Genomic DNA, 14,724 nt, shown 5'->3' with positions numbered 1-14,724 from the left:
CATCTTTTGTGGAATATGAGAGTTCAAGCACTTGAGAAGCTTAGTCCTATCGATGTTAAGCGACTTGCTATACACATTTTGTCACAGAAAGAAGCTCAGGAACCAAACCAAAGCAATGTAGAAGCTGAGATTAGTGTTGTTGAAGAGTTCAAGCCAAAAACGGATGATATAGAGAGCATTGATGTGAAGATGGAGACAGAAGAATCTGTTGTTCTTGATAAAGATAAAGATATTATCATGAAGATAGCTTCACTGGATTCAACATCTGAAGCCAAACTTAATCAGACAGAAAGATCTGTAGTTGCTCCGGAACCTTTGCCACCATCGCCTCTTCCTCCACTATCTATTATTAAAACTGCATCTTTACCTTCACAGCCACCACCTCCTCCCCCTCCTCCTCCGTCACCACCGCGTATTTCTGACACGGCAATACCAACGCCACCTCCTCCGCCACCAGCAGTTATGCCTTTAAAAGGCGCTGCTCCACCCCCTCCCCCTCCACCGCCTCAACCTCCAAGAACTGCAGTAGCCCCACCGCCTCCAGGAACTGCAGCGGCACCAACACCGCCTCCTCCTCCGCCAATGCAGAACAGAGCACCACCGCCACCACCAATGCCTATGACAAACAATGGAAGATGTGGACCACCGCCTCCTCCACCTCCTATGCCTCTAGCTAATGGAGCAGGACCCCCACCGCCACCACCTCCTATGGCTAAGTCAACTGGAGCAGCAGGGCCGCCTCCGCCACCACCTCGAATGGGTATGGCGAACGGAGCAGCCGGTCCTCCACCCCCACCAGGAGCAGCAGGTCCACCGCCCCCTCCAGGAGCAGCAAGAAGCTTGCGTCCCAAGAAAGCAGCTACAAAACTGAAAAGGTCAACCCAATTAGGAAACCTTTACAGAATCCTTAAAGGGAAAGTAGAAGGGCGTGATCCTGCAGCGAAAAACGGTGGCGGAGGCGGAAGAAAAGCTGGAGCCGGAAGCGCTCCAGCTGGTGGAAAACAAGGAATGGCTGATGCACTTGCTGAGATCACAAAGAAATCTGCATATTTCCTGCAAATACAAGATGATATTGCAAAGTACATGAAGTCAATCAATGAGCTGAAGATTGAGATCACTAAGTTTCAGACTAAAGACATGACTGAGCTTCTTAGCTTCCACGCCCGCATAGAATCAGTTCTTGAAAACCTAACTGATGAGTCACAGGTCAGCAACATTCATACATCTTATTATCTTCACTTCTGTATCCTCTGTTTTTGTGATTCTTGATTAGTAAAAATGTTTTTAAATATTTTAGGTTCTTGCGCGATGTGAAGGGTTTCCTCAGAAGAAACTCGAAGCAATGAGAATGGCAGCTGCATTGTACAAGAAGCTGCACGGTATGATCACCGAGCTACAGAACTGGAAGATAGAAGCTCCTTTGAATCAGCTTCTAGATAAAGTTGAACGTTACTTCACAAAGGTACATACCTAATTTAAAACCATTTCAATATCACTCTGTAACATAAAGATCCAAAACTGATTTATTGATTAATTAAATAGATCAAAGGAGACATTGACACTCTTGATCGAACCAAAGATGAAGAAGCCAAGAAGTTTCAGAGCCACAACATCCACTTTGACTTTAATATACTTATTCAGATCAAGGAGACGATGGTTGATATCTCATCAAATTGTATGGAACTTGCATTGAAGGTAACTAAAAGCTAGTAATATTAAAATACTTTCTTCATTTGTATCCTTTTTTTCTTACCGTAGTCATAATCAAATTCACAGGAAAAGAGAGAAGAAAAGCTTGTGTCGCCTGATGCGAAACCGAGCTTGAAGAAGGCAGTAGGTAGTGCTAAAATGCTTTGGAGGGCATTTCAGTTTGCATTCAAAGTCTATACATTTGCCGGAGGACACGACGATCGCGCTGATTCCTTAACCAGAGAGTTGGCTCATGAGATCCAAACTGATCCTGAGAACCCATGATGATTCCATCGTTCATATATATCATCATCTGCACTACCAACTACTATACTCCTTTTTGCCATTTTTAAAAACATAAAATATATCCAATACATTCGATACCAAATGATAAAGAGTTTATGTATATGTATAAAACTTTAACTGTTGTTTTGACTTTTGAGCTTGTAATTCCGAAGCCCCCTAAAAAAACTTAGGATTTAGAAGTTTCATGGGAGCTTGGAGATGCAGAGTCTTTTGATAGAAAGGCTCTCTATAAACCTTTGTGTTTGCCACAATATGTAATATTGTTTTTTTGCTGTTATAAACTTTTTCTTTCTTTAACTTTTTTTTTGTAAACTAAATGTCTCAGTCTATTTAGATGACGGCACTAGAAGGCTTAACTCTGTTTTTTCCAGACTTGACATAACATCATTAGCTATTTCACAAACTATATGTATATAAGTTTTACATCTTTACTTAGTTAACTTGTGGACAGGTCAAATTTTGTTTCATTTGATTACCAAAATTTATATTTCTGTTCACAACCAAACCAAAGAAACGTGATAAAAGCATGATCCAAAGAAACGGCAATATCGTGGTTAAACAACCACTCTCTATCTTATAACAAGGCGTCCAAGATGATGAATTAATATATAATGTATTCAAAATACAAATATAGCCCTATCTTATCCATCTTTAGTCCCATATATATAAGTTTCCGTCTTGTTGCCTATTAGGTCTACAAAACATTGATATCAATCTCTCACTCTTTGTCTCTTAAATAATGAAGGTCTCTATCTCAGCCGTTCTCCTATTGTTTATGCTCCTTACCACAGGTTCATAATTCATATCATCATGATACATGTACATAAAAACTCATCAACATTATATATTTTGCGAGTAATCAACATATTTGATGTCACATAATATATGCTTGTGGTTGTGGATATGCCCATATGACGTTATTTATGTAGACGTATCACACATTCGAATAATCTATAACGTTAACCCATGTCTTGTAGGGATGGTCAGTCCAGTCACGGTGGAGGCACGGACGTGTGAAACGAGTAGCCAATTGTTCAATGGACTGTGTCTGAGCGCAAGCAATTGCGCCAATGTTTGCCACACTGAAGGTTTTTCAGATGGTGACTGCCGTGGTTTCCGTCGTCGTTGTATGTGCAACATACCCTGCTGAGTGTTGATTGATGATCTATTTATATATGATCATGAATTATTCTCAAAAAATAATCAATACTAATCTTTTCTATCTCTTCCATCATCTTCTGTTTTTTTTTAAGAATTAAATCTCCCTGTTGTTGTTTGATTAATAGTGGCTTTGTTATTCCGTAAAGAAAACCTTAGTAAAGTTGTAAAAAGAAAAAAATTAATTAGTGAAAGAAACAAAAACAAACTAAACATTGTTTAAAAATCGAAGCATGCTGAGTGTTTCCCAAACATAGTCGCCTTCATCTCGGATTCAGGTTGGAACCGCAAGGTGGCTTCTTCATGGCACCTAAACAGTGCCGGCCCTGACCTAAAGCTCATGAAGCAAGGGCTTTAGGCGCCAAATATTTTAAGTATTTTAGGGTAACAAATTTTAAATGTTCCTTTGGTGTAGTGGTTTCTTTTGTTTGATTTTCAGTCACTTGTGCTGGGTTCAAACCAGCCCCACGTTAAATACAACCGATCTTTTTCCTTATTTTGTCTAATCCAAAATATTCTTTTTATCTACATTTCCTTATATTAATTATACTAATGAACTAAATAATAATTAAAACAGCAATTGAACTAGTGAATAAAAAAATCCCCGTCTTTTCTTTTGGCCGTTCCTCTTCTTCTTCCAATATTATTGTCAATCTCTGCTTTCTCCCCCATGTATGTTTTCTTTTTCTTCTACAATCCTACGTTTTCTCTGTTTTCTTAAGTTTTTTTCTTTCTTCTTCAAAAAGAAAAAAACTTTGTAAGCAAAACGTCAGTCAAACTTAGCATATGGTGGATTCACAGATTCAAAGATTAAAGTGATTATACTAAATTTTCTATATAATCTCCGTAGATTGCTCACTACACTAACGATTTGTCTACTTGATGATGTGTTGTTTGGTGGATTGCTTGTGTTTTTGGTATATTATTTTATACTGAAATTTCATTTTTAAAGTTTAAAAAAAAAATTAGTTAGGATTAAGAAAAAATTAATTGGGATTAAGGGCATCATTTTCCGGTTCTGCTTTAGGCGTCGTAGACCTTCGGGCCGGCCCTGCACCTAAAGCCCATAAATTCTGCCCTATTTTTTCTGCAATCCGTAAGAAAAACCCGCGACCCGAAACGCACTTCCTTCTTCTCTTTGACATCTTCCGTTAAGTCTTTCCCAATCAATCCACTGATATCTTTATCAGAAACAACCGCTGAAACCCTAAGAAGCTGAGCCGATTGATATTGGAGACCGCTGTATCTGATTTTACGGAGGATTCAGTTAGTTCTAAAACATGAATAGAGAAAAAAGGAAAAAAAGAAAAAAAGGGTATTTTGCTTACTTTTGCCGGGATGAAGTAGCAATAGTAAAATTCTTGTAAAACAAGGAAGCTTGAACATCTCCGTTAAGACAAATATAGCTATCAGGAAGATTGTAAGGGACCCTTATCAACAAGTCCCACTTTGCACTAAGACGTGTCTATGTAATATTGAGCACCGTGAAATCCATAGAAGCTAATTCTATTTCCGGTCGCACCGGCGGCCGTGGGTCCAGATATCCGGGACTGAGGGGGTGTTTTTTTAGATAAACTATAAGACCAGCAAGTCCACCGGAGATCAAGGCTACAAACACAAAAAAACAGCAGAGCTTGGGACTACAACAGTTTTAGTTTTCAAAAGAAAAAAATTAGTAACTCATACGAAAGAAATTATATAAATTAAAAAGTATAATAACTATTAATCATACTATATTATATTTTCTAGAACTAGATTTTAGGATGATTAATCATTTAATTTGCTATAAGTTTATAAAGTTTAGAAGGTAATTCTTGATGATAATTGTAACTTGGAGACTCGATCAAGTTTTTGTAAAATTTTCTAAGATTTTAAAATGTTTTTATAAGGTTTTACAAAATATTTTAAAAGGCTTAAAGAACTTTTTATAAATTTTTTAAAAGTACTTATAGGATATTTATAAGATATTTTCACACATAAAAAGATAGTTTTTATATGCTTTTATAAAATTACACCCTTATACTCATATCTTAATTTTTTTAAGGGGCAGTATTTAAAATACAATTTAGATAAAGAAAAAATATTATTTTTGAAATTCCATCTTATTTCTACCACTAAAGCATAAAAACTTGGTCGACAAAAATAATTAAAAATATTTGTTCAAAAATAAACAAAATAAAATAAAATATAAAACACATGTCCCCTACGTTCACAAGTTTCCTCTTTCCTTAGCACAGTGTGTTTCTGACTTCTACGCCTCGGCGTTAGTATCCAGGAAGAGTCTGGACTGGAGGAAGAAGAAAGAAGAGATTTTGAGTTTAGGGTTTTGTTAGTGTTGTTGATTCGACTTAAGCTGCTATCAATGGCTTCCGTGTTGCTATTGCTTCTGGTGTTCGTGTTTGATCTCTTAGCTTTTGGTCTTGCTGTTGCTGCAGAGCAGCGTAGAACCACCGTCAGTTTCTCTCTCTCTACTTCTTCGAACATTGATTTGCTTTTGGGTTTTGTAAAATTCAATTAGTTTCATAGAAAGCTGAAAACTTTGGGAGGGATTTGACGAGATTAGAGATCAAATCAATCGAAACCATTTCTTGATTTTGTCCTGTTTCTGTGTTCATTGTGTTGATTTTTGTTTTTGCTGCAGTGGCAAGTTTCTAGAGAGTCAAGAGCTTTAAGCTACTGTGTGTATGATAAGGATATAGCAACAGGTCTCGGAGTTGGTTCTTTCTTGATCTTATTGGCGAGTCAGCTCTTAATCATGGTGGCCAGCAGATGTTTATGCTGTGGAAGAGCCTTGACACCAAGTAGATCTAGATCTTGGGCAGTGTTTCTCTTCATCACCACCTGGTAATATGCTCTTCTCTTCCCTGCTGAATCTTTCTTATGTTGTTGTCATATATGAATGTCATGGATTGGGATGATGGTTGTTTCAGGGTTTTCTTCTTCATAGCAGAAGTGTGTTTACTTGCTGGCTCTGTAAGAAACGCTTACCATACAAAGTACCGTGTCTACTTTGGGAACACTTCTCCTTCTTGTCGATCACTGAGGAAAGGTGTGTTTGGGGCTGGAGCAGCATTCATAGTGCTCACAGGGATTGTCTCCGAGCTTTACTATGTGACCCTTTCGAGGGCCAAAGACTTTCAGCCTCCTAGAGATCCCGGTATCCGAATGAGTAGCCTGTAGTCTGTAGAACTTACCAGTTACCACCTGCTTTAGAATTAGAATATTTTTTTTGTTAGGATCATTGTTATTATCATCTTAGACCATTGTTAGAATTAGAAATTTGGTTGATTCAGAATTAGGCCATTGTTGTTGTGCTGTTATTGTCTGAATCAATGTGTTCTTGTTTTGTATATGAGACATACATTCAAGTTCTAAGCTTATGTAAATTATGTCTCTTTAGTATTTACTTGTTAGCCTCTGGTCACAGTGACTCAAGTCTAGTGCCTGCAAATTAGCACTAGACTTACAATTGTTGAAGCATAATCAAATCTGGCATCATAACAAATTTACATAACACATTTACATAAGTTGGTTATTTGATTAAGAGACACAAATTATTTTGTTTTACAGTTGTGTCTTTAGATCAAAGAGTCATGTCTGGCAGTTATCACACAACACAATGTTTGGGTTCATATAAGTATAAAGTAGTATAGATGGAGTCTTTGTAACACAACATAACAGAGTGTATACAATCAAGTTTTCAGATAAATAAAATTATTTACATTCATACTCTGTTTTTTCTTTCACTATCGTAAACACAAAACACACAACATCAACAACAATTGGTCGTTGTGACAAAAAACTAGGAAACCCAACTTTTCATCCGCATGAATCGCATGATATGCAAAACTGAACACATAATAAATAAGAAAAATATAAATACATATGCTACAATGGCTTTGGAGCGCGTCTAGTAAATAACCAAAAAAACCAGACTTTTGTTGTACAAGTTACAAAATACACATTGCCTATTTGTACGTCTCCTAAGAGTAGCAGATAGATCAGCAAATCTGTATGTCCTTCTTTCTCTCTCTCTCTCTCTCTCTCTCTCTTTTGTGAAAATTTACTTTACATGTTCTAAGTTAAAATGTAAAGAAGAAGAGTTACAAAAGATGCAAGAATGAGACATGAGTTGATGAATAATACTTCCTTCTTCAATCCTAAGTTTCTTACTCTCTCTGTTCCAAAGATGAACAGCAAATGTATTTTTACGTAAGTGCGCAAGCCTCTTCCGCAACCAAATAGCATCGGTCTCATTCGTGGGCGCTCTGTAGAATCCTTTGATTCTATTCCAATCCACCGGATAAAAAGCAGATGGTGGAAGAACAGAGAATCCCAAATCTGAAGATGGGGAGATGTTGATTCTTGCTATGACCCTCGAGACTAAGTATGGACCGTTGTGTCCCCATTTGTTACCGTTGAAGGTTCTCGAGAACTCGTCAATGAATCTCTTAAGCAAAGGATGGTTTTTGTCGAAGATGAGTACCGCGTTGTTGAGCCTGCTCCATTTTCTTGTGACTGCATCAACTGCTTGTGCTCCGATTACGTTGTGGAGATCGGTAAGAGGTTTGAGGATTATAACGTCTGTGTCTATGTAGATTCCACCGTATTTGTAGAGCAGGACTAATCTCAGCAGGTTGGAGAGGTTTTGCTCTAATGGAATCCCTCCTGGACTCAATGTTCCTTTCTTCAATCTTTCAAACCATTTCTCTGCTGATGTATCTTTGAAGATGTAAGCGAAGTCAGGTTTAATTGGAAGCACTTTAAGCCCTTTATCTATAAAGGGTTTCAAGATTAGGGTTCCTCTGTCACAGTCAAATGAGTTTGAGACCAAGATCAAACAGCTGTTTGGGTGAAACTTGAAGAGGCTCTCTATGGTGAATCGCTCTCGATCACCAAAAGACTCAATGGAGGAGATCCAGGTCATGAAGAAGAGTGACTCGCAAGAAGATTTGGACAAGAAAGACTTGACCCTCGTCTTGAATCTCTGTCTTGGTTTGACTTGTAAACGCTGTGTTATCGCAGAAGTTGAATCGATTCTTCTCTTGAATCTCCTTTTCCTTCTCTCCGTCCTCGTCGACGAATCATTCTGCCTCTGTACGAAACCTAAAGAGGTTTCTTTCACCACAAGCAACAATGAAGAGTCTGCCTCAGATAATGATGTTGATGCATGATGATGAAGAATCTGGTGTTGAATTGGTGATAGAGTGGCTTTAACAGGTGGGATTGTATCAAGATGAAAAGAGAAGACAGAGAAGCTGTTGTAGATTAAGAGAAGCATGAGAAGGAGACCGAGAAGAGACATGGGAAGACAACAAACAAAGGAGACGATAAATCTTTTTAATCTCTGCGATAACACAACTTGTTCTGTTCTTTTGCTCTGTTCCATCTTTTGATTTCTTCAGACAATGTTTGCAAAAGACAGACTTGTTCTGTAAGAGAATTTTCTTTTTTAGGCAAGAGGGTGTGTGAATTAATGTGATGATACATGTTTGTTTAGTAAGAAAATTTATTAAATTTATATTGTTTTTGGCATACAGATACATACATGTATCAATATTTTGAATTTATGAATGTAATTGTTTATTTAAAAATGGCGAAAGAGAAAGATCACCAATACAAAATAATATATAATATATAATAAGTGCAAAGACTTACTAAACTATCATTTAAAGAGTGTGGTTAGAGTTTTAGTTTTGATTGATGATCAAAGTTCTTGAAATAATTAGAAGTTTTGTGTTATGTTTTTTAGATAATATAATAAGGTAACTAGCTATTTAATACTTTAGTACAAGTAAAATTGTAAATTAGGACCAATCCCAATATATGTGTTAATCCTACCTACAAAAAATAAATAGATTTACATAAGCATTGCTATTATTAATCTGATTCCAAGACTTTGAGGGCCAAATATCATCAAATTTTATTAAAATCGTTTATATAACTAGTTATTGGCTTATTATTTTTCACTTTTAAGTTTTTACTAACGAAACCATATATAAGGTGACTATTTTTTAAGAAAAATGTCTGATTGTTGCTTATGAGCTATGACATATGCAAGATAGTTTCCAAGCATAACCATGACTTTAATCGGTTTCTTGAGCAATTGAAACACTAATTATTGACTGACCATATGCAATAATAAGTTTGGTGGTTGAAATGTATTTTAAAACTTGTCGTAATTTATATATTATATATGCATTAAAATGACAGATATTGGATTTATTGATAAGTCAACACTTCTCTTTGATTTGTGTTTGAGTAATTTGTTTTAATCGTCCACGATCCATACACGTACATTATCCAATATGAGCGTCAATTAGGATATTGCATAATCAATCACTTACAAAAATTAAAGTTACAAAATAATTAAAAATTAATGTTACAAAATTCGAAGTATTTGTTACATTTTATTAAAATTGTACAAAACAAAACTAAAAATAGTTGATTTTCTAGTTCCATGCAGTTATACACTAATCAGGAGAGTTCACACAAAGACGAGTACACAAAAATATATGAAGGATAAAAAAAACAAATTGATCTAAACATGTAGAAGAAGAAGAGAGTACAAAAGAAAGAAAAATATGAATTCAAGAACCAAGAAGCAGTCTCCAGAAGGTAATGAAACACTGAGACTTGAAAAAAAATCCATAAATCAGAGAAGACCTCTCCTTCTCTTGTAATCACTAACAGTTAAAGTAAGGCCATGTCTCTTGCCATCATTCTCAGCAACTCTGCAACCCACAGTTGCTTCAGTCAACTGTTTCCTCGCCATGAACGCTTTCTGTACTCCTTGAGGTCCTCCGTACTTATGTAACGCGGTTAGGGATACAGACAATTCAAAGTTATGAAGCTGATTGTGTTCTGTTCCTTGACCGATTGGAGCTCTTGTGTCTATTAGCTTTCCTGCCTCTGCAGCCGCTTCTAAAGCTGCTTCTATCGCTTCAGCACCTGCACCATTGGCCTCAACAGCTGTTGCAACCGCTGCCTCGTTCTCTGCTCCGTCTTTCCCCTTGTTTTTCCCGTTGTAGTAGTTCGATGATCGGGTCCATCTCCTTGAAAAAGGATCATATCCAGCTTCACCGGCTTTGAGACTAGCTGTTATTGATTTTACCTCGGATGCATTCTTGAAATTCTCGGCTCTGTTCTTCTTGTTCATCTCGGCAAGTTTGAGTGCTTTTGTATCTACCTCTTTCTTATTCCGTGATGCGTCAAGCTGTTTGATTTTCGTTTTGATCCTCTCTGCACCTGCTTCATCATTTTTGCTCTGTGCGATTTCCAACTCTTTTCTAAGCCGATCTTTCTCGGCCGCAACATTCATTGGCCTGATCGAGGCGGATTTTTTTTCCTGCAACATCTGTTTGACGGTTTCTGCAGAGTAAACGAAACTATTTATTCTTTGGATCGCCTCTTTCTTCTCCGCTATATCTTGCTTTGTGGGCATGCGACCATTTGTTCGCTCGACCTCTCTGATCCACTGCCTATACTCTTCCTCCAGCGGATGGCCATCTGAGATCATTGCCATCTGCCATCGAGCTGCCGAGGTTTCATTTCCCCAAATGACGTTAAGGTACTTATGCGTACTTTTGTTCTCTAGCTTGTAAGTCTTGTCTGGATCAGTTGCATCTACATTCCTCACCATGCACAGTCTGTAGATTGGACCACTTTTTGACCTACCGATCCCAACCCTAACAAAGCAGCCAACGATAACCTCTTCAAAGAAAGGCTCCATCAGCCATTTGGCAAGCTTAGACCGTCTGATGGTAATATCCCTAATATCCTCAAACGTAGGCATATCTGACCTGTCATCGTCACTATCCATTCCTGCATTCGAGCCTTCATCATCACTCTGCGACCTACTATCACTGTCACTTTGGCTGGAGTTACTCAAGTTGGAGGAAGCTAATGGTTTCCTCTTCAGTGATGAGAAATCTCGACTACCTGAACCACCTTTTGATGCATCTCTGAGATTCCTGAGAGCTGCAGGGTCCTGCTGCTTCTTACGCTTAGCCCTCAATTCGTTCAGGGCATCATCCTTTGCAGCGGCTCTGTCTGCAGATCTAGCAGATGAACGCACACCACGAGAGGCAGGAAGAGGCTGGGTCTCCTTTTTTGAAACAGGGGTCTTCTCGTTCTCCCTCTTCGATCTAAGTTTCTCAGTGAAGTTCTTATCACCTTTTTTATCAGCACGTTCAGCCAGAATCATCTCTCTCTGAAACTCTGTCATTCCAGCAAGCTTCTGCCGGTCTTCCTCATTCTTGTAAAGGTCATCCCCAAAATCAGATTCCTCGCTACTGTCACCTTCATGATCAGATGGTCCATCACCATAACCACCTTCATTTCGAGCAGCTCGGTCTTCTCTCTCTGCCTCCAACCTCTTCTTCAAAGGTACTTGAGACCCAGAAGGTTTCCTACTCGCAAAGCCACGATCTTCTTCATCAGAATCATCCCTCGAATCACTACTGCCATCCGAGTAAGAACCCTCGCGTCTCCTGGATGATGGAGGATGAGAATGACGGCTCCTCCCAGCTGAATTCGTTCTCCCAGCAGCTTCCAAAAGCAAGTTCTCTAAATCACCCATAGCTTCTAAAGAGGCTCCCGAGCGAGAGTTTCTTTACAGAGTTTATATGGTTTTCACTATCACCTGAAAATTATCAGAAGTTGACAGTTAGAATTTGAGACCTCACCAGCTAAATACACGAACAAAACAAGGAGAAAGTGAGAAAGTGTGTTGAGTAACCAGACTAACTTGAACTCAATTACTGAAAAAACCATCCTTTAGGTTCTAACCCTAGAGAAGCCATTAAAAGGGTTAAAAGAAAACTTTTCACCCAGTTAAGCTGCCTTGTATAAAAACTTCAATAGATAAAAGCTGCAAATAGGATTCATGTTCTGCTTGCTTATGTCGTAATCAGAGAGGATTTGGAGTAATGAACAAAAATATATTGAATCAGGTTAACGGTAAGGTCAAACGCCAAATCGTGATTTTGCGAAACCTACTCAGAGTTTCTGAGCTCAAATCTATCGAATTCAGAGCCTGAGAACGATTAACCATTCGTATGTGTCTCAAATTCGATTCGGTAAGGCCTATAACGAGAGAACCTAGAAGCCGTCACTCTTGATTTCGCGACGGAGAAAAGAAAAGGGAAAAAAGGGGGAAAGAGAGAAGAAATCAAAGAAGGAAGAGGGAAAAGTTGAAGGAGGACTCACTTTGGGATGAGACGGAGAAATCGCCGGAAAGTGTTGCAGAGATCGACGACGGGGGCGGCGAAAGCAGACGGGGAAGGGTTGGAAAAACAAACAAAAAGAGTATTTATTATTTTTTCAGATTGTCGAAGGAGCAGATGAAATCTAGAAGAAGAGAGAGAGAGCTTTACAATAATAATGAAAAAAAAAAAAAAAACGATATACATATATATAAATATTTTTTCCACTCAAAAATTTTCATTATATAATACAAAGTGGGATAGAAACATGAAATATGAAATGATTTTTTAAAATCTAAAGCCGACACAAAACAAAGATAACTCCGGAACCTTAAGCTTGATACGCAGGAAATGAAAACGACATGTAGTTTGAATTATATATATATATATATATATATATATATTTCTAGATATTTTTATTAATCAAATTATTATTTTTACAATATTTAGTTAACTTAATCCCCATTAGTGAACATTGAAATCAACATCAAAAGATCATGGAGGATTAAAGTCAAAAGTTTCAAAATTAAGTCAAAATTTCCGATTTGAATTTTAGTATTTCTCAATATTTTAGCATATTTTTTAAAAAAAATGTTCAAAATTTTTGTTAATTATGGATTTTCACAATTTATTTAGCATAAATTTACAATAATCATGTAATATATTCTTTCTTTTTTTTTTGGACAAAGATCATGTAATGTATTCTAAAACAGTATTTTTCTTATATTTTCAAGAGAGGGGGAAAAGATCTAAATATTACATGTACTATGAAATTAGTCTCGTACAAGTTACACCAAATATTACATTATTTACATGTACTATTACATGTAGTATTTCCTCTTTCTTGAGTCCCGTTTCTAATTGCAAGTACCAGATTAGTTTCCCTTCTGTCGGAAAAGCAAGAACTGGTGAGGTCGGCTGGGCTTCCAAATTTCATGTACAACAGTTCTATCAGCTTCTTAAAAACGGAAGACCTCTTGAGTTTTACGAGTTATATGAACCAATTCGACTAAGATATCTTTTCTATTGAAAGAAGCCTCGTGGTCCAATATTTGATAATCTTGATTTTTGAATATCAAAGAAATGTGATGAGATAAGACTCTCATGAAGCATGTTATTTTTATATATCTTTTTCTTCTTTCTTTGTATGACAAAAGTACAAAAGAATGGGACGTGCATTACAAATCCAAGCCGAACCAGAGAAGCTAAAACCTCTAAAGAAGTCTCTAAGATACTCTATTTGTACTATCTATATATTATACATGGAACATTATCATTTGTGTGATCACTAACTATAAGTGTGGAGCAAACCCAATGTGTTGCACAAGCTGTACAGTGAAAGGAACACGAAGATATCGCCTGTTTTTTTTTTCTTTTTGTTCGTCCTATGGCAATTTGCACGACTCGATAACTTCCATAACTGCTTTATGCGTTTCCGGAGGAATCATGTCCAGTGTTGTATGAAACGCCTAACATGGACAAGTACGTGGTCGCATCAAAAGGTTTCAGTCTGCATACCACATCGATTTCTAAGACTGATAAAGAAAGAGTTTAGAGACACGTACCACAAATCTATCCAACACCGGTACCAGAATTGCCAGGCTGCGCTTTGGGAGATAATCTCTGATTGCATTGCGTATACTTCTACTGCTAACAATAAGAGATTATGTTACAACTTTTTCTGAGAACTAGATTACTTAAAAGGCAAAACAAAGATATGGATAAATAACCTTGCTGTGGATAGAAATGCAAGTAAAAGGGCAGAATATGCCTCCACGATCATCTTTTCCGCTTCCTTTTCGCTTTCTAAGACAGCTTCTTCATCATCCTGACATATTACGAAGGGGCAGGTTTAACTCTATAAGACATACTTTCTTTTAAGGGACTTTCAAAATCGATAAGAATACAATGATTAGATACTAACCAAAGTAAAAGTACTTGTTTCTTCTATGGTGTCTACGGATCCTTGATTGGTGAGAAAGATTGAGCATAAAAGAGGAATCATGTCTTGTTCACTCACTTGCAACCCTTCTGGATTGGTGATCGGAACACTAGCTGCCGCGAGCCTAGACCTACAAAAAAGTAATAACTGGTTAGCCAAGACTTCTGAAGACATAAGGTAAGAGTCAGATCATATATAGAACGATGAAATCAAGAGTTTTCCAATGTGCATAGAACTATAGAAGACAACCAGTGACTATGTTTTCCCAAAAGAGTAGAGAGTTTGGTACCTGTTTATTCCGTCTTTTTCCACCAAGTTGACCAGTAACCCCAAAATGGCAACAAGGAATTCTAGTTCCTGGTCTGTGAGATGTTTCTCTTTCTTGTGGCATGACCCCGGTATTTCCAACTCACTCAAAAGGGG

The 14,724-nt window shown here is 37.4% G+C and overlaps 6 protein-coding genes across 6 annotated transcripts in view; 3 read left to right on the top strand and 3 right to left on the bottom strand.

The window, feature by feature from the left end:
- The window catches only part of LOC104754105 (uncharacterized protein At4g04980-like), a 6,903-nt gene extending 4,812 nt beyond the window's left edge, over positions 1-2,091 (top strand). Inside the window, exons 6-9 of the mRNA XM_010476260.1 lie at positions 88-1,206; positions 1,298-1,462; positions 1,543-1,695; positions 1,777-2,091. Coding sequence (XP_010474562.1) covers positions 88-1,206; positions 1,298-1,462; positions 1,543-1,695; positions 1,777-1,974 — 1,635 coding nt within the window. The 3' untranslated portion in view covers positions 1,975-2,091. The remainder of the gene's footprint in view (positions 1-87; positions 1,207-1,297; positions 1,463-1,542; positions 1,696-1,776) is intronic.
- Positions 2,635-3,439, top strand: LOC109129612 (defensin-like protein 5). Its single transcript, XM_019238070.1, has 2 exons — positions 2,635-2,786; positions 2,973-3,439. The coding sequence occupies exons 1-2, from the start codon at positions 2,735-2,737 to the stop codon at positions 3,143-3,145; spliced, it is 225 nt and encodes a 74-aa protein (XP_019093615.1). The 5' UTR covers positions 2,635-2,734; the 3' UTR covers positions 3,146-3,439.
- LOC104752774 lies at positions 5,373-6,559 on the top strand. Its single transcript, XM_010475006.2, has 3 exons — positions 5,373-5,605; positions 5,795-5,997; positions 6,084-6,559. The coding sequence occupies exons 1-3, from the start codon at positions 5,516-5,518 to the stop codon at positions 6,331-6,333; spliced, it is 543 nt and encodes a 180-aa protein (XP_010473308.1). The 5' UTR covers positions 5,373-5,515; the 3' UTR covers positions 6,334-6,559.
- Positions 7,017-8,648, bottom strand: LOC104752773 (lactosylceramide 4-alpha-galactosyltransferase-like). The gene has a single exon (XM_010475005.1). It carries the CDS (start codon positions 8,540-8,542, stop codon positions 7,217-7,219), a length of 1,326 nt encoding a protein of 441 aa, XP_010473307.1. The 5' UTR covers positions 8,543-8,648; the 3' UTR covers positions 7,017-7,216.
- On the bottom strand, positions 9,542-12,552 carry LOC104752772 (protein RTF1 homolog). Its single transcript, XM_010475004.2, has 2 exons — positions 12,364-12,552; positions 9,542-11,797 (listed from the first exon to the last, which is right to left on the bottom strand). The coding sequence occupies exon 2, from the start codon at positions 11,732-11,734 to the stop codon at positions 9,809-9,811; it is 1,926 nt and encodes a 641-aa protein (XP_010473306.1). The 5' UTR covers positions 11,735-11,797; positions 12,364-12,552; the 3' UTR covers positions 9,542-9,808.
- The window catches only part of LOC104752771, a 7,804-nt gene continuing 6,528 nt past the window's right edge, over positions 13,449-14,724 (bottom strand). Inside the window, exons 10-13 of the mRNA XM_019237502.1 lie at positions 14,284-14,431; positions 14,090-14,187; positions 13,925-14,006; positions 13,449-13,828 (exon numbers count right to left, since the gene is read on the bottom strand). Of these exons, the coding sequence (XP_019093047.1) occupies positions 13,745-13,828; positions 13,925-14,006; positions 14,090-14,187; positions 14,284-14,431 (412 nt within the window). The 3' untranslated portion in view covers positions 13,449-13,744. The remainder of the gene's footprint in view (positions 13,829-13,924; positions 14,007-14,089; positions 14,188-14,283; positions 14,432-14,724) is intronic.

This window comes from Camelina sativa, chromosome 16, assembly GCF_000633955.1.
Source record: "Camelina sativa cultivar DH55 chromosome 16, Cs, whole genome shotgun sequence".
Lineage (NCBI taxonomy): Eukaryota > Viridiplantae > Streptophyta > Magnoliopsida > Brassicales > Brassicaceae > Camelina > Camelina sativa.
This window is presented reverse-complemented; position numbering and strand designations above follow the sequence as displayed.